This window comes from Falco punctatus (assembly GCF_963210335.1).
Source record: "Falco punctatus genome assembly, chromosome: 12".
NCBI lineage: Eukaryota > Metazoa > Chordata > Aves > Falconiformes > Falconidae > Falco > Falco punctatus.
Window position 1 is genome coordinate 12,641,249 of NC_137592.1, and position 19,985 is coordinate 12,661,233.

Sequence of the window (19,985 nt, forward strand, 5' to 3'; positions counted from 1 at the left end):
AACAAATAGTTGGAACCTCTAAAATACTGAGCTGAGACTTGTTAGTGATAGTGTGTCAAAAGCTTATCTTCTAGAGTGGTACACAGTACAACGTGCTCTTGTTTTCTGAGTGGGAAAGTTCAGAGGTTGTTCCTGGACATTTTGTCTCTAGGTGTGGTGTGGGTTTTTTCTTTATTTCTTACTCTGTTGTGCTGTTGCTGTTAAACATTAGCTGGAGTTTAGATGGTAACAGAGAAATTTTTAAATATTGCTAGATTCTGTCATCTTGCAATAGTTTATTCTGAATAATGTGGCAAGGAAAGAAAGATTGGTCAGGGCTTGAAACTGACCCAATCCTGATCTTAATCATTATTTGAAATACATGTTGCTGCTTGAAATGTGTTCCTGCCTTCATGAACCATTCAGCTTCTTGAAGATAATCATAATCTATATCATGCACTCAGTAATAGTTCCTATATATCCTGTCATGGTGATGTCTTCTCCTGCTCCCCCTGTGAGCTTTTATTGGCGTATATGCCATTTACAGGACTTTACGGCTGTCCTACTGCTGACAGCAAAGGAATTTGTTCCTCAGGTGCTCATGCTCCAGCTCTTTGGTCTTTGAGGTTTTTCTTGTTGCCCCTGCACCGCTAGGCAGCATTAGAAGCCCCCTTGTCAGAAGATATGGAGAGAGGTCTGCAGTATTTAGACTTTCAGAAGCAGACAGAATTTCTGCCTGAAATTGCAGCCTGAAGTTTTATTCAAAATGAACCCACGTAGTCTTCAAAATATATCAGTGTCTGCCAGAAACATTTTGTTGTTTGTAGAGTCAAGTGACTTTTTCAAGCTCCATTAGTAACAGTACAAGCTTTGAATTATATTAGCATTGGAGGAAGTTGTGACTTTCTCTTGATAGAAAAACTTCTACTGAAAGGCAGATAATTTCCAATTTTATGTAGGCACTGCTTATAGCACTTAAATCTGTACCATGTGTGTTTGTATCTAATGTCTTTCTAGGTTAAAATGTGTTACATAGGGCCTGCAGGTAGGAAAAATAACTATGCCCTGTCACTTCCTTATGGAAGGAATTAATCCAGTATTTGCTCTCTGACCTTCCATTGCCTATGGTGAAAATGGTTTTGTCTGTTTTTTTCTATGAGTAAAATGTACTTTTCAGCTGAGTCACAGGAAGTGTGGCAGACCTCTTAAGTTCTAGATCAGAAAAATCAGAGAGAGACTGTTTTTTTTGTGACTGAGTAGATGGGATAAGTTCAAATACATGCTTTTTTTCCCTGAACTGCAAGTTGTAATTCTGGACATTAAAGAAATCAATGGGAGTTGAATACAGTTGGATAATGTTAATCTTATTATTTTAGCACAATATAAACATAGTACAAAGTGTAGTTTCATAATAGTGTTAAAAGAACTCCTAAGGAGTTCTTTTACTGAAGCTGAAACTGAGCAGCTTGAGGGCAAAACAGCTCAAAATTTGGATCTAGGTTGCAATTTCTTTGGACATAGCCTGTAATTTTCCCCACTTTCAAATCCATGGTTCTGTAAGGAAATTATTTAACAGTATTTTAAAATTTGCTGCAAGTTTTTCTATCATTTTAACTGCTTCCCTCCTTCCCCTGCCCCAGACATTTTTTTCACTATGGCACTTTTAACCTTTATGGCTTAAAAATGAAATCTTAAAGCATTCCTTACAACAAACTTGGTGAACCGGAGATTTATTTTTATTACTTTTTTTTCCTGCTGTTGCTACTCACTTCAATGGTTAACGGTTATCTTCTACAAAAACATGGCTTCGTAGCTGTATTTTACATCAGCAAATTGTAGAGGATGAAGCAATAGTATACGTGTTACCTATGTAGAGGTGGAATGCCTTTTTATGTTTTCCTGAGCTCCATGCAAAGGGGGTGCATTCACTGCCTGACATACAGTTTGATTCTAAAGACTGAAAGGAAGTAGTGTGCAGGACAGAACAAAAAGACACAATATTTTCAGAGAGTTTGTTTCAAAATAGCTTGAAGGTCTCTTACTAGGTTTGATTCCAAAACTTAAAGAAACAAGGAAATGAGTACTAACACTTGTTTTTATTGACCAATTATTTCCTACCTTCACCTTATTCAACATATAAATGAATACCAACCTTTCCAAAACAAATCCATACAATAAAGCTTGTTAAGATTTCTCAGCCTGAACACTGAATGGTATTTCTCTTGGGGCGTTGGTTGGTTAAGTGGTATGCTACATTATTGAAAATAAAAAATGAGTAAGTTCTTGCTGTTTCTGCAGTTTGATGTATATGAATTGGGGGGGGGGGGGGCGGAACCAACAAAACCATGCAATGTCTGATTTTGCTTTGAATTCTCTTCTGGCTTCATTAAAAAGAAGAGACCAAAGAACCTGTAACCTAACCACATCTTAAGCTTAGCCTGGCTATTATTTTCTCACTCTTATGTTTTGTTTGAAAATTCTAGCATTACATGCAAATCCATTATTTTTTCAAATACGGATGCGCTATTATTCTTTATTTTCGAGTAAGATTAGGTATAGCAGTATGATATTACAGTAGAGCGTATCTAAGCATCTGATTTTACATCATGGATCACAATCCTATTGGACTTGGTGTAAACAGTGTTTAAAAAAAAAAAAGGGCAGCAAAACCCCCATTCACACAAAGAAAGGAAGAACAAGATGGATAATACAGCCATATGTCTAAGGAGATATAAGAAATAAATTAAACTAGGTCACCATAGGACATGGGACACTAGCAGCAGTCTCTACGTTTCAGGCAGCACAGGAGCATTTTTCAGGCAGCCCTTGGGAGGTGAGCATTTACAGTTCTGCGTATAAGTGTGAAGGGCAGTCAGGGAGACAGAAGGAATTTTTTTCTGGGGAAAAAAGGGGGAGGGATATGCAAGGGAGGCTAGCATTTGCAGGGATTAGCGCTTGGAATTGACTTTCTGATACAGAATGAGTGATAAGGAGACTGGAAGTTGGTCATGGATCTGAAAATGGGGGAAAACAATTGGTGATGACAGATGAGCCAGTGGAAAGATAGCATCCCAGCCAAAGTAATGGAATTGGTTATCAGTTGTTGCAGAGGCCTTCTGCATGGATATAACCGTGTCAAGACTCTAAGGAGTTTTGCCTGCCAGATAGATAGATGTCAGTAATGTTAAAATAAATAAAAAAATTATTAGTAGAAATAATAGTGTAAATGATAAATTAATGAAAATTACTCTGAAAGAGATGGTTGATTATTCTCTGTGCTATCTTGTTGGAAGAAGGGTTCACCGGAGTCAAGAAGACGCTCAATATGAGTTATGCATCTTGTTCAACTTCATTAGTTTCTAACACTACTTATATAGAACCAATACACATGCATATTCGTAAAGCAGAAATATAATTGGTTAGTAGTCTCTAAATGCACGTGGTTCTCACACCCCTAATTATCATGACTAAAATAAGCATTCTATCCAATAGCTAATTGTGTTGCTGTGCTTCAGCCTTGTAGTTTGTTACTCCCTATTTTCCCATACAGGTCCCTATCTTTCTTGGCCCTGCACCTGCTTTCCCAGCAGCTGTAGCTTGTTACAGCCACGGCCTGTTGGCACAACCATAATTACTTGGTCTCAGGATTCAAGAATAGCTCAAGGCTACCTTTCTTGTTATCTTCAGCACAGCAACTTCAGCACAATTCTGATTACAGGCCTATTCTAATACCAGGCCTGGACTATCTTTCCTCTCGGAAGCTTTGAAGCATAATTTCTCCTGGAAGAATAATTGGAAAGTGTATGTCTGTGTGTGTAATGGTAATAATTTAGTGTACAGTAATTTTTAATGCTTTGTGTTCTTGGGTTATTTTGAAGTTTAATGGTAAACTTAGGTATGTATTTACATAATATTTGCTGGTGGATAGTTACTGGCTGAATAATGACAGCTAGTAAATGTTATCTTTTTTCATTTGACAAGAACTCTTTATCCTAGTCCTTGTTCTCTAACTCTCCTGAAGGCTTTGTTCATTTACTTTTTCTTCCCAGTCAAGCATTCCCCACCCCTGCTTTCTCATTGTTCTGCATCTTTTGTCACATACTTGCCCACCAGCCACTTGATTGTGTGTGGCTTTTCTATTTGACTTTGGTTTTTTTGGGACTGTATAAGACTTTATCCTTTTGTTTCAATTTGAAAGATTCTTGTACCTTTAAGTCCCTGTTTTGCAGGGGAAAAAAAACTTCCAAACCTAAAACCCTAGTTTTTTGCAATTCACTTGTGCTCCTTAACATACCAATTTGTAAATCATAAACATAACAAATGTTAACTTTTAGTAGGTAGGAGATACGTTACAGATGTGACAGGGCCCTTGTTGATACATGACTAATCATAACAAAATAAGGTTCTAAGTCATTAAGGAATCATAAAACAAACTAGAAATTTGTGTAAATCTAAAAGTCTACATCTGTTAAATCAACCATTAAATTCTGAGGGATTTTGCTGTGCCTTCTACAGACCACATAGATAAAGATATAATATCATAATGATGTTAGATGAGCTTAGCCTTGTAAATAAGGAAAATTTGACCATACTTAGTTTCAGGAATGAAATAAAGTCTTACAATTCTATCAAAGCATAATTGAATGAGATGACGTTTGCTGCCAAAATATCTGAACCAACTTGGAGGTGATAGTTTTGGTATTTATTGATGTTCATTTAATTGTTTTATTATCAGAGGGAGTGAAAATAAACAGCTATGTCAAAAATAAGCATGCTGGTTTGGAACATATACTAATGCAATACCTTGTTTGAAAATGCTGAGGATTAGATGTATCATAAGAAAATATAACAACTGTGCAATAGGCAAATATTTTCATCCTATGCTAATCTCCTTCTGACGTCTGATAGTTAGATACAGCCTTAAATTTCGAAACATATGAACTAACTGCTTCCAAAATGTGTCTTTAATTGCAACCATTATAAACAAACGCATTTCCAAGCTTTTTAGTTCCCCCTGTGCCTTCTTGTATACCACATACATTGCATTCTCCTAACAAGAGAGTGATTTTTTTATTATTATAATTTTTAAGGTTGAGGGTTTTGAATTAGTACAAGAATTAATCAGATCTTGTAGCCTTAATTAAAATGTAATATGTTGCTAATTGCTTTTCTTACCTATATTGCAGGCAGAGACTGATATTTCTCCTTGGTGTGGGCAGTTTGCAGCTCTTCGTTCAAAGCAATTGGACTGGGCCTCCTGTTCAGTTAAAGCTTCAGGACTTTTTGCCACCTGCATTGTTACAGAAATTCTGTGAGGTATACTTGGATTTTAATAAGCTGTCCTTTTATTGTCACTGGTTTTCACAAATAACCATAACACATAGATGTGTCAGAGAAGGCACATCTGTGAGCACATAGCTAGAATGAATTGACTTAATCATTGATCCTGCTGGGTGCTATTGCAAGAATCTTCAGCTATATCAGTTTCATAAGCAGTGTCCTAAAAGTAGTTACTCTTCCTGCTGGAGATGTTGGTTTTGGATGGGAACAATATGTTTATTATATGGGAGTATTTACTCAAAGGGCATTTGCAGTCAGTAAAGTTTTTGTTTATTTTGGGATGCATTCTTAGCTGGATCAAAGAAAAATATTTGTAAACAGCTTAGGCATTTTCACTCCTTAGGGTAAGGTAGAAGTTACATAACCTGCAAGTAGCAGAATATCTGGCAAATACTAAAAGAACAGTAGATTTGGAAGCTTAGTATCCTGTTAGGCTCTGGGATGATGCCAAGTGAATTGTAGTAGTGTTAGTACAAAAACACTAACTCAAATAGAGCTTTTGGAAGAGGAGAGGAATTTAGGAGATGAAACTGAGGACTGGCAGTTTTATCTACTTTGGCATCTTTTTATGTAAATAACTAATCAACATCATAACTTTTTTTAGTGAGCCTGGTGACTCTCCTGCACCTGTGGTTTAGTACAGCTTCTTGAGCATTAATTGTTCTCTTGGAATTAAAGCTATGGTAAAATACTGATACTGCAGTGTGTCCACTGATATCTACTAATGCTAAATCTGCACATGAGTTTGAATTTAGAGTTTTACTGTGAATAAAGTACGGACCATGAGCAGTGTAAATGCTGTGAACAGTGGAATGAGGGGAAGCCTGAGTATATGAAAAGTTTCACATAAAACAATTGAATCTGTGTTGCATTATCCTGGCATGTTTTTGCAAGAATTCCCTAATTCATGAAGTCCTGCCCTAGGTTTGTTTGCAAGGTTGTATCTCTAAATAACTAATTCAGATACAGTATCTCTCCCCCTTTTTTTTAAATACATGTTTATCAGTTTGGTTTATCTTTTAGGTCTGACATGGTGTGTATATAGGCTTATTTTTTGCAAAATTTTTGATACTAGAAATTCAGATCTCATTTTCTGATGACTAAATAATTAACAGTGGAAACAAAGTGTCCTAAACCTGGGGTGTCAAAAAAGAAGGAATTTTAAATTATGCTATTTCTGAGGGGGAAATTAGTTCAACTAGCCTTTATATATAATACTAAAAAAAAAAGAAATACAAACTAATTTATTCCATTCTCCATATAAATATGTTTATAATCTTTAAGATTACAATATCAAAATATTCTTATAATCTGTGGGTTCTGTATATTGAAGAACTCTTTAATATTCTAAGGTAGTGTATATGCGCAGGGTGCAGTCTAACACAGAGGCTGCAGCCCAAGATGGTAGTCAGAATTGCTGTCACTGACAGAGTTCAGACCTGTAAAACTCAATGTTCATCATTTCTATTGATCATCCCATTTACTGTCTTAGTGGAAGAATGAGATACTAATTGCCTGTTGAATAAGGGAATACATGTCTCTTGTTTAGCTTCTGATATGTTTCTGCTGTGGCAGTGAATGTAATGTATTGAAAGATGTTTGCTTACATAGAGGTGGTATTCCAGAAACTAAATAGGCAAGAGATTATAAAGGAAAACAGACTTGAGCATACTTGATTTCTAAAGAGTACTGCATCAGACTTCGATATTGCTGCCAGGTGTAGCTATTTTTGCATTCAGGCAGAAGTCTACCTTTATTTATATTACTGCCAGCTATATTATCATCTTCTGAAAGGGTAGTGGTTTGGTGGTTTTTTTTTCCCAAAAGCACTAAATGTTTATGTGCTAAAACAGAACATTGTGGCCTTTTCTTTATTAAATGTCTTAATTCAAAAGCTTTTGTATGTTTTGAATTAGCTTTGTGTACTTCCTTTTCTTTTCAAGGATTCTTAGTATATCAACACTCTGTAAAAATGAACGTTTTGATAAACTGGCGGTTTTAAGCTTGCATTAATCCAGCTTTCCTCTCCTGCACATTCAGAAAAAGTGGGTTAAAAATATAGCACTGACTTTCTCCATCTGTAGTAATCTTCCATATTCTGTCATCAAGACTAATACAGACCCTTTTTAAATAGACCTCCCATTTTTCAGGTTTTGAGACTAAAATGATCTTTTCCCATGTCAAGGTTAAAAAATTATGTATTTATGTTTCTTTTAGCTTGATCTAAGTAATGTCACTAACATTCAGCCTTAAAAGGTCTCATTTATTTCAGGAATAATTTCAAAACTATTGTTATTATTTTCAGAACACTTTATTGGACTAGTCTTAAATTTATGTCTTCAGCCTATATAACTGCTGCCATTTCTATCCTTTGAAAGTTTCACCTCTGGGTCAATGACGTAATTTCATTTCTGCTCCCAGATAACTTCCGAATGCATCATCAATTTCCTATGAGTGCATTAAGACTGCATGAGACTATAATTAATTTCAGTAAAGAACAAATATAATAGCCTCTTTTAGATGAGTTGCTGGTAGGGGCCTCTTGGATGTCTTCCATGAACAATATTCATGAGTATGTATGTGTTATTTCCCATCCCCCAAATTGGTTCCAGCCTTCTCTGTAAATTACAGTTAAGTTCATGTACTCTTTTAGGATTTCTTCTTATGTCCTGCTGAACTGGCTTGTGCTTTTCTCTTTTGAGTCCATGCATAAAGCAGTTCAGTAATTTCTAAACAGAAAACCAACTAGTGTTTTAGTTATTAGGTATCTTTCAGTTTTCTAGAATAACTTTGAGACTTTACTGTACCAGTTAATAGTCTGACTGATGCTACCTTGAGTTTTTTTAATAAGTGGATTGTTTTAAAGGAAGTTAAAAAGAACTGAATTTCAGTTAAAATGGATTAGCAGTTCTGGGTTTAAACTTGCTGGGATTAGACTAAAACATTTTTAATGAGCTAAGTGCTTACAATAAGTGGAATATAGTAATGGGCTCTTTGTGTGTGTTAAAGAACTGTTGCTGTCTCTTTGCCTGTAAGGGAAAAAAAGGTACACACTGTTGAATTTAGAACGTTTTCATTCTGCCTTAAGTTTCAGAGTTTCTGTGTATTCACTTACATAATTAAGTTCACTATTTTCAGTAGATGACATGGACAAAACTGTAGTAGGACTAATGAAGACCAGTGATGACTGTAAGAAAGTTGTGAGGACAAGGTGCTTGAATTGTTATTGTTTGATTTTGTATTCACAAGTAGCACATATTTAGTAACAGTGAGAAGCTCCATCTGGAAGAAGATGCCAATATGTGAATTGACAATACATGTTAATAACTGGTAGGTATCCTCCAAAAACATACATCAGCAGTTCCTGCTGGCCTTTTTGTAACTTCCAGGTTGATTCCAAATGATTTTTGTAATGCATTTGAATAGTTCTTTTTCAATACTTGTTTTACTGCTTCTTTTATGGATTATTTGATTCTTTTGCTGGAAGAGACAGAAATATTAACACGCTTCTATTGATATTAATATCCACGTTCATAATTCATATGAAAACCACCAATGTACTATATAGTACCACTGTCTCAAATCCAGTATGATTCCTGAGCTATGTTAATTCAATCTGTTGGGGATTCTTTTTTCCAGACCCAGATGCTTGGCTTCCATTAACATATACTAGCCAGAAAAAAGAAAGAGTTGAATTTTAGGTGAATTTTAGGCTGAGTAGTACGCTGTTTGAATGCCAGTGGCTAGCCAAATACAGGCTTTAAAGATTTTGCAAATTTTTTCCTCTTGTGGGGAAGTAAGAATGGATGATAAAGGCTGAATGTGGAGACTCTGTCTTGTAAGCAGGGATAATATGCTAAAGTAGCCTACAGTCTTGCCCTACATTCCCTTGCTATGAATATAGAAAAGAAGGGAGATTCTTAGTGCAGCCACTTGGAAGATATTCCCTTAAAAATGGAGCAAAGTCATGCTCATTATGAATATGAGCAAGAGCGTTCATATCTAAGTACTTCTACATATAGCACTCTCAGGGAAGACTTGCTTACACTAGCTCACAGTTATGAACTTCAGTCTGCAACTCAGCTCTGAATGGGTTACCTGTTGCTGGTTTGGATCATGAAACTAGAGACAGCCTTCACTGTAGTCTTACCACCTTTGTAGAAAGTTAGAGAGAAAACCAGTTACAAACAAAACCATTTTTACTCCTGGCTAAAGTTTACAGTAAAGAGTGAATTCTGTTCCAAAGTACCAGATCTTTGGCTGGTAACCTTGGTACAGCCTCCATTGTTGTGGAAGATAAATCACCTTAGTTTAACCAAATGCTGAATTGTGTAGTAGTTTTTGTACTGTTTTAAATCAGAGAAGCCCAGTACATAAGGCATAGTAGCCACATACAGATTCCTTATTTGATAGTTTGTTTCTTTTCCCCCACTTCCACTTTTTAATTAAGTTTTCCCAAGGCTTTAGTCTGGCTTTTTCTGCTTTTCTGTATGTCTGCACTTACCTTTTTAGATTTAGGGATAGGATCCCCAAGACTGAGAAAGAGCTGATGAAATATTAGGAAGGGCCAGTTCATGGCAGTTCCATATGCATAAGTAAAAGCATACCAAATGCTCACTTGGCCTGTAGTCACTATCATTAGAAAGAAAACATGATGAAGCCCCTAAACTAAAGTTCTCATACTCTCGATTCTCAGAGCTATTGAATGTGAATGGCAGAAGCTTTCTTCCAATTATCATGATTACTCAAGTGGTAACAGTTGTGCTGGGAAATACTTTTGAAATACTGTGAAAACTGAAATAGCCAAGAGGAATGTCCAGCTTGCTGTTGATTTAGGGCTTTAGTAGTTGTTACTTAACAGTAGCCATTAAGTTACTGTTTGGATGTTAGTACATAACCGGCTGTGTTTCAGAGATGTGTTTAGAGTGAATTGAGGTTCATGTGTCTTATTTAGTCCAGAGGTGGTTGACTGGAACCACCTGCGGGTCCAACAGTAACTTGATGATTAACTCAGACATTTCTCAGCATATGTTCAAAGTAATTATCTAGTAAATATTTCTGTGTGCTAAGAAAATTATTCCCAAATAAAATAATTACACATTTTGTTGGCAAGTCTGGTGAATAATGGAAAGACTGAACAATCTAACCTAGGTTTACTAGGTCAGGAACGTTGTGTTAGCAATTCTTGGGCTGTGCTTATTTTGATATTTGTGAAATTTTTGAGCTATATGAGATTTGACGCTTTGAATATTTAAGTGTTTAAGTACAAGAAGATAAACTCTTTTTACTCTTAGCCATTGTTTTAGGGATTTTTGTGGACTTGATTCCTTCTTTTTTGGCCCTTGAAGCTGTATAAGCTTAAATGTCTACCTTTTATATCTAGCTGTTCTCTTATCTTAAAGACTACCTTTGGGCAGTAAATTCTGTTGTTAGAATTCTGAACTGATGCAGTCTTAGAGCAGAAGCTGGAAGAATGAATACTGGTTTAGGCTTTCTCAGCTAAAATAAAAGGAGTCTGCTTTCTTGTATGAGATTTGCTTCATGGAGACGAACATGGATTTGTTAAAATAGAAGATAGCAGTTCTTTGGCTCTGAGGCTTGTTGGCTTATTGTCAAGGCTGTGAAATGTCATCATCTCTCCTTTCTCCCTCCCTCGTTACTTTCTTTGTAATGTTGCATTAGCCAGACTGACCTCTCTAGTCTTCCTCTGACTTGAAATGTGAATTTGAGATTAAATGGTTGCTACAGTGCTTAAGCAAGTGTAGGCTACTATAGCATAGCATGGCTGTTTTAGAAAATTATTCTCTGAGAAAGCTTATAGCTTTTTTTGCTTTCTAACTGAGTATTTTAAGTGCAGTCTGCTTTGTAGAAAGAATCAAAAAGGAGCAGATGAGAAAAAAGTTTGTTAGACTTAAAATTATATTGTATCCTGTTACATGTGTGTGTAGATTTAAAAAATTAATCTTTAACAGTACTGAATGGTGACTTTCCCTCTCAAAATCAGAATAGAGGTGTTGATAAGGCTGTTGCTTTCTGAATCGCTAGAGGTGGAAGAGATCTAGTATACTTCCACTTGGCAGTTTCCTTCCTTTATTCTCAAGTGCTTTGTCAGACTATTGTAAGCTTTTTTTTCCATGGTGAGATTGAAATGACTGCAGTGATGTCGTGCAATAATTCCACTTTGAGTAAATAAAGTTCGAAGTTACTGTCTACAGAGTAAAAGTATTTTTGGTGTTAATGCAAAATAAATAACCAACAAACCTAAGCAAATCAGGAATAAAAGGACTGAAGATTACTTTGTTATTAAAAAGTGAACTAGGGGAGTAATGTGACTTAACACATTTTGTCTTCAATGTAACCTGTTGGTAAAGGCATTGAAAAGACTTTCAAATAACTTAGGAATTACATTATTCATTTAGTTTAAAAACCTGAAATGTGATTCAGATAACCTCTATCCTGATTGTGTAGCCTGAATAAGAATCTCTCAGGCAAGTGACTTCAATGAAAGCTGTCATTTAACCTTTTTGTCTTCTCTTTCCCTTCCTTTCCCTTTCCTTGCCCCTTTCACACCAAATGAAAACAAAAGCCCTGCTTTTTTTAGTTTGCAAAGGAAACCTGCCATATGAGAACCAGGAATAAACTGATGAACTGACATCTCCCTGAGCCTGAAGATAAAGTGCCTGAATGCTTTCATTGCACTAAAAGGGAGAGAAGAATAGGTGACTGTCATCTGACAGTCACCATTGAGAGACAGATTCCCTGGAGAGCTACCTCAAGCCCATTAAGTAAAAGAATTACTGTAGACAACATCATACAAAAAGCATCCAAAGCAGGGAGAGGTTTTTATTTATTTGACAAAAGGAAGAATAGCTCTAATATTGCTACCCTGATGCCATTCTGACAGGAAACTCCCTCTGGGGACAGAAGAAGATAGCATATATTGACATCGCTGGAGGAATATTTAGTGTATTTGAGTGCTGTAGGATTAATTTAATTAACAAGTTATTTTATTTGTGTGATTAAAATTTGAATGGCATAGATTTACCAGAAGCTCTTCTCCTTAGATCATGGGAAGGATTATATTACTGGAATGTGTTTGGGGATAGTGTTGACTGGACGTATGCATTTCAGGTGTGAGGAAATCAGAGCCTTTCAGATCATGTTGATGTGGTGTATCAGGACAGCAAGAAACAAGGCAGAATTCACCATGACTTTGATAAAAGGTTGAGACTCTACGAGACTGTGATTTACTTTGTTTTAATGTTTTGAGCAGACTCTTTCCTTAAATACATGAATAGTTATTTTTCCTAGTTCTATATTACATTATTTGTTTATAAACTTACTTATGTTTCCTGAAACTTGTCATTTCTCTCATTCTTCTTTCAGCCAAAAATGCTGCGTGCAGCTGTTCTGAAGACACTGGTTCTAGATGGTGAATCAGTCTATACTTTGACTTCTCATCCTATTTTGCTGCTTATAGCCAGGATAATCCTTGTGAATTCAAGACACAAACTTGCATCTCTTCAGGTAAGAAACATGTGACTAATGATTATGACTGCCAGCTACTCGTTAATTGGTTCTTTCATTCTTTTCTACATACCTCATTGAATCAGTGTAACTTCCATTTCTTTTTCTGTAGCTCTGAGTTTTTTCCCCGCTAAGAAACAGTTCAGACAAAGTGATTACAATTAAACATAAGTATCTTTTTCTTAAGCGTAAGGTCTTTTCTCACTTCTTCCCCAAAAGAGAAGAAAGGTGCCTTCATTACCTGGAAAAATTAAAACAATTAATAGGAAGCAACTTTTTTAAAAGACTCATATTTTGTGACAATATTTGGGGGGCGGAGGGGGAGGTGAGGTGAGGAATACCCTATAATGCAGCATACATATATTATGTCCTTTTTAAGAGGCTTTGAGATACTGTTAACCATTACTGTATGAATTCTAAGCCATGAGTTCTAGATGTTAAGGAAGTCCTCTCTTTCGTTTGTCATTGTCTTCTACTTCTTCTGCAAGCATCCACGTGGAGGCTACCTTAATTCTCTGTTATGCTTGTACATTAAAAATAAGAAGATACGATGAACCTCTTCTTGAGAGCGTTTTTGTCTCTACCTCCTTTGTAGTTTAGCATCAGGCTGGTTGGTAGCAGGACTCTCTGGAACTGGGGGACTTTTCACAGCAGCAACTTCTCTTTATTGCATTCCATTCGAACAGAATTTGGCTGGAGATCAAAATGCCACATGGTTCCTCTTTATGCTTGGCTGACAACATCCATTCCCAGCTGGGTCTTTGTATAAGTGATGAATTAAACTATGTGGGAGATATTGGCTGTACTGCGTTTCTGGAAGCCAAGCTCTTCCATCATTTTCCCTGTTATTCACAGATGAGTGCTGTTGAATTTCAGCAATTGGGTCAGTCAGGGAGGCAGAAAATGTACCTGGTATAAAGAATTCCCTTGCTGCCTCCCTTCAGACTGACATAATGGGGGGCTGCCTTCTGCCCAGTGGAGGTTCAACTACTTGTGGCTACGTCAAGTTTGGATAGGAGTTCAAAGGCAACAACTGATAAAAACTACTTTCATCAACAGGTCAGTGTAGCAATTAAAGCTTGTCATTCTTTCTCATCTCAGCTTGATTCAAGAGAAGTCTTTTAATACTTCTGCTTCTTTAAGTTCAGTGCAAATAAATTTTAAACAGGATAAAATAATTCAAAAGGTATTATCTAAAGGATTCATAAAGCCCTGCTTTATTAAAAAATGCTATTGTACATGGAAGATTAAATGCTTAAAAATCATCCAAAAATTCTTAACTTGGCTCCCAAAAATCTAATATTGCCAATAAAATATTGTAGAAAGCTCAACTGGCTTACCTGAAACTATATAAGTATGTTCTCTCTGATTCTAACATTTCTAAGTGGGAAGCATCAGGCCTCAGGAAGCTATGTCATTAAGTTGGATACTCAGTTGTGTGGGAAAATGAGTACTTGATTGTATAAATCTGAAGTAATTTGAAACTTACTTAAATTGCTTTAGGTTTCTAATAAGTGATGAAATATTGGGATTTGACCTTTTCTAAAAATCTGTTTGTGTGCTTTTACTCTGTTCAACTTGATATCAAAAGTAATCTTTCATTGCTTTTTGAAATAGATGCTATTATTCTTTTTGATGGTTCCTTTCTAGGGACGTTACAGTCAACTACATGTGATTGGTTTAGATGTTTATGCTTGAATACTGTACAGCCCTTAGGTTGGTCTGATATAAGCATACCTGTATAAAATGTTCAGAAGATGGGTGCCTCTCAGAAGCATTTAAACATCTGTTTCATAGAAAATCATCAGCATGCTAACAGCAGCAGAATAACTAGAAATCATTACAGCCTGTGTAGAGTTGTGCCATATGTTCACAGATTATAATCTGCAGTATAATTTTGAAAATATAATATTATATTATCAGTTAGCATTGCCATGCATTTCCACCTGGTGCAGCTAGAGAGGAATAAGATATGCTGGGAAACTTGTTTTGTGTACCCAGCTTTCTAAAATCGGGTATTTCCTGAGCTGTGATTCAGCTCTGCTATAGAATGATTAATTAGTTCAGTAAGGTATTAGCCCTTCAGAAATTCCACATACAAACATTAATACTTTCAGTCATAATTGTAAGGTGCTCTCATGAGCAGTTCTGGTCCTTTTCTACCATTCTCAGTCACCTTTCTACCCCCACCCAAAGAAATAAGATAAGATTAAACAGAACAGGAAAAATTGCATAGAAAGACATCATTTGATGACCAGAAATACTGAATAGTGAGGAGTGAGATTGTGGCTGTCTATTAAAATCATGAATGTGATGCGAAAGAAGATAAGTAAGAAGCAGGGGGGTTTCTGCTGCCTTTTTTTTTTCTTTCTCTCCCTTTCTGTTATAGGAATTAGGAGATATGAAATCAAAGTAGTAAGTGGCTGCTCCAAAATAAGCACACACAAGTATTTAGCTTCGTTTCTGTTCACAGAGTTTCTTACCATAGTGTTGTCCTAAAGACTTGCAGGATTCAAAGAGCAGCTAGAGACATTAACAGAAAAAGCCCATCAGACTTAGAGCACTGTAGAGCTGCTCGACTATGTTCATCTTTAAGCTAGGTTAGTGCTCACTCTTTAGAACAGCTATTTTGGATAGGGTTGTATTTTTTTTTAGAAATCAGAATCAAATAGTTTACAAAAACTGTGTTTTAAGGCCCCTTACATTTTTTCCTGTTTTAGAAAGGATCTATACTTGTTATTAACTTGAAATATCCCTATTTTCTTTCAGACATTATCTTGGTGGACTCTAAGATGTGTGAATATTCACCAGCAGTTGTTAGAGGAGAGATCACCTGAGCTATTTACTCTTGCCCAGACCTGTATAGAACAAGGTACATTTCTAATTACTTGGTTTATTGACCTACAGCATGAGTTGTAAGGTATGGAGGAGGGGAACTTGTAGACACAACTCTCACAAAGTGATGCTTATCAGATGCTTATGTAACTACAGAGAGTAGAGACGGAACAGAATTCACTTAAATTGACATGCACTTGTACGGCACGTACTATTTTTGGCCTTCAAGATGAAAATGGGAATATGTGATTGTAGACAAAGGTTTTCTTCCCCTGTGCTTAGAACTGTTAACTTATCACAAGTTCACTTGAATCCATTCTGTAGGTTTTATTCCTTCTTTAAAGAGCTCATTTGGGTTGAAAAAGGGAATGCCCTTGTTCTTCTGTATCTTCAGATAAACTTTTTTTCCTTTTTTCTCTATTGCCACCTGAGTTTTGAGATTTGTTACCTCTGTGCATTATACATAGAGAAAATAGACAACATTAAAACTAAATTATGTAATATATATATTGATGTTTACAAAAGCATAAGGGAGAAAGTTAAAATGTAAAATGTAATTATATTGCTTGGGTTTTTTTTCTAAGACGAATAAACTCTTTATATAGACTGTCAATGTCATTTGCTACAGCAACTGGTATAGCGGGGAAAAGGAGGCAAGCTTTTATGTACATTTTCCCCTCTGCAATTAATTAGCTAAAGATTCTTCATTTAACTTCACAAACCTGAAATTTTCAGCCAATTACATTTAAGGAATTTTCTGTTGCATCTAGAGATGAATTGTCGTATGTGTTTTGTTTTGATATATTTGATTGCCGCCTTTGGCAATCTTAAATGCCAAAGTTTCAAGTCTCTCCCCTCCTACTACACCTTAATGGAGCTTTTTTGATCTGAACCATATGGAGGTTCAGGCCATGCAAATTATATGTAAAATATGAAGTGGATTTTGCTCCTTCAAGAACTTCCAAACGGGCAACAAAAATGATAGTACAGTAATGAAACTGAGCAGAGGATTTTATTTGGTCTCTGCAGTGAAGAAGAAACTGACAGTGCTCTTACTGGATGCTAAAAGGACTGGAGTGGAAGGATTTTGTTGCAATTCATGTAAACTATTTTTGGTTGGTTTGGAATTTTTGTACTCTATTAGAGAGTTTTGAACTAAATTCTAGAGTTATCTTGCACAGGTATGAGAATCTTAAGGTTAAAGTTTACTTATTCTTTAGTCTGTAACTTTAAAATTTCTAGTTCTTGGAAAGTTGGAAGTGTTGCTGATTTGACTCACATGCTAGAAAGTAATTGACAGGCGTAATTTAAGCACATCACGATAAATTTGTTGACGTGTTAATTTATAGGCTAAGGACTGGGGAATGGGGGTTGGACTTCAAAAGGTGCAAAGAATGAAATCTAAGTTGCATTTTTCATTTCCAAATGAAATTATAGGAAATTGAGTTTTACTTCAAAAATGGGTGTTGTCGGTGTAGTGCGTTAGTTTTACAAGTTTAGCCTGTTTATATGCTTGTATTTAAAATAAAAATTCCTTAAAATGGGAATTCCAAGATATGTTGTAAAAGCTAATCTCATACCTACTTCTCATAGTCTTTTTAGAAATAGTTGCATAGAGGTGGTTAACTGATCCAGAGAGGGTTATTTTCTTTAGTTTGATGGTTAGGCGTAATCTTTCTGAGACAAAACTGTTGTTGCTTATTTTTATTTGTTGCTTATTTTGAATATTTGTGTTAGGTTTTACAATACTTCCAGAATGGTATATTTTCTAAATATTTACCTAAAATATCTATACATTTTATATTATGAAATGAGTGCTGGTGTGCTTTATTCAGGTAAGAAAGGTTAAGGAGATGTTTATAATATTTTTTGAAAAAAGCTTAGAAACTGTAAATAGTCTTCTGCTCATTTCTAGGTAATTTTTTGTTGTTGTTCTGAGTGTGTGTTCCATAGATGCCCAGCATCAAAGATATTTACATGCCAGTGGTTTTGCAGCTCTGAGTCTTGCAATTCTTGTTTGACAGAATAGTTTTATTATGTTAACTCCAGAGAATGGGGAGCACATCAAAACACTTTTGGGTTCTGCTAAGTAGATACATTCTCTAATAGAGAAATTTGTAGCACATTTATGTGACTATTTCTTCTTGGAAATACCTAAAAACTTGGAACAAAACTGAAAGTAATATAAAATTAATTAAAATTGACTAGATGGTACTGTGTAGAGATACAGTAGTTTGTGCAGCCCTCATCTGTGTAGAGGATGCTGCTGCATATGCACAGATACTAAGTTGTTAGTTTTCAGTGAACTGTTTTGAGACTCTTGGATATGGTTTTAAGAGAAGATGATGTAAAGTATGTTTGAACTTAGTGAGGTTTTCCAGGCAGTTTTTGCTGCATCTGTTTATTTACTTTCTAATTAAAGCCATCTGGTATTTCAAACAAGTACCTTCATATTCCATAAAAGAAGTATTTAATAAACCTTTAAAAAGTCTTTGATTAGGGCTTGAAAAACCCACTTGCTTGTTCTGAATCAACTTGACTAGAAAACTTTGTCTTAATTACTAGAGAAAAAAGACCTTAAAATTCAAGAGAAATTATGTTTTCTGTTTAAAATACATTGTTCTCAAGTGTAAGGTCAACATAATCACCTGAATAAAAGACAGCTGCAGTGATTCCCTGCTGGTCTGAAGCAGCAGTTGGTATGAAACCAACAGAGCTCACTGCAGTTTTCCATCCACTTGGCTCTGTGCCAAACATGGTATGGGGTGCCAGAGGGCTGTCTTAAGTTTGGGTCATCAGTGCTTCTGTGCCACCACAACAATACTAGCAATGATGTGAAGCTGTCTACAAAGGTTCACTTACCAAGTTTTGGGATTAGCACTGTACATGATCTCTAGATAGGCAGTGGTAAGACTGCTTCTCAATGTATCTCTTTAGTTTGTTAAAGCAGTGTATATATACAGTTTTAGCACAAGTAATTTTGTATTCAGATCACTGAAACTTACTAGCTGTGGAAAATCAAGTGGTAATGTATGATTATAGACTATAACCTGTTTTTTTATTATTTGAAATTGATTCAAAATCATTCTGTTCTAAAGCTGCATTTTTGTGTGGTTTCCACAGGTGTACCTGCACATTCTCTATCCTACTTTAGCTGCAAGCCATCGGAGCAATATTTTTAAATTACTAATTTGCTTTCATTAAACAAAATCTCTAAATTCAGACTTTGAAAAAAGTGAAGTTACTAGGCAGTATTTATCCATGCAAATTCTTATTTGCTGAACTAAAAAAGTGGTGTAAAAATATGTTCAGATGTCACAGCTTTCTATATTAATTGAAAGATTTTGAGAATTAACAAATGGGGGGGGAAGCCTAGGAGGTTTAAACAATAAAATCTGTTCAGGCTAGAGTTGACTGCCAATCTCTAAATTAAAAAGTCAGATAAAAACGTTAAAATAAATCCTTGATAATACTAGTTTTTCATATAGTAAGATGTTTTTACTAGTCTTAATAAACACATTTGAAAAACGAAGCATCCATTAAGCAACACAGCATCTATGTTAACCTTTTTATGTGCTATGATGATGTGAGCTTTTAAAGAACTCTATTATGTAATATTTTCTTGCCAACTAAATAAAGCCTGAAGCAAAAAAACCCACTTCCATTTAGGAATAATTCACATTGTTTTCAACCTAATGCTCTGTATTTTACTATACAATAATATTCTTTTGTCATTTACTGTATGTTGGTAGATAGAATTTAAATATATAAGCATTACAAATGCTTTTATGCTGGATGAAAAAAAAAGACAAACAGATCTTCTTTCCTAAGGATTTCAGATTTATTTACCAAGGTATTTTCTCCTGTTTGGATGGAGAACATGATTTTAGCACTGAGCAAATCAGTAAATATAAAAAACCCCAAGCAACACCCACCCACCTACACCCTGGTCCAAACAAAAAGCAACCAAACAAAAACCCGCTCGAGAGTTCTAAGTTCCCGTTTAGAGCTCAGTCTGCTGGTGACACTTTCTCATTGGAAGCCTGCTACTTAAGGGGAGGGTATTTCTTCAATATTCCTGTATTCTGAGTTCCTATGTTCTTTAGCAGGTCCAAGACAATTAGAGTTGTTTAATTCCTGCAAAGGTAATATATCCCAACTCAGTTTTGCTGTAAAATATAAGTGAATACTAAACTTATTCTAGTAGTAATCCCTAGATATAAAAGTTGAAAAATACTTTAAATAGTGTTTATCTTTGGTACACCGACTGTAGATTATTTTTTTTAAAATGTGTGGAGGTATAA

General features: G+C 35.5%; 1 protein-coding gene across 1 annotated transcript in view; it reads left to right on the top strand.

The window, feature by feature from the left end:
• Positions 1–19,985, top strand: part of TTC27 (tetratricopeptide repeat domain 27) — a 126,233-nt gene that overhangs the window by 4,016 nt on the left and 102,232 nt on the right. The window contains exons 3-5 of the mRNA XM_080408147.1: positions 5,166–5,295; positions 12,706–12,846; positions 15,616–15,718. Coding sequence (XP_080264273.1) covers positions 5,166–5,295; positions 12,706–12,846; positions 15,616–15,718 — 374 coding nt within the window. The remainder of the gene's footprint in view (positions 1–5,165; positions 5,296–12,705; positions 12,847–15,615; positions 15,719–19,985) is intronic.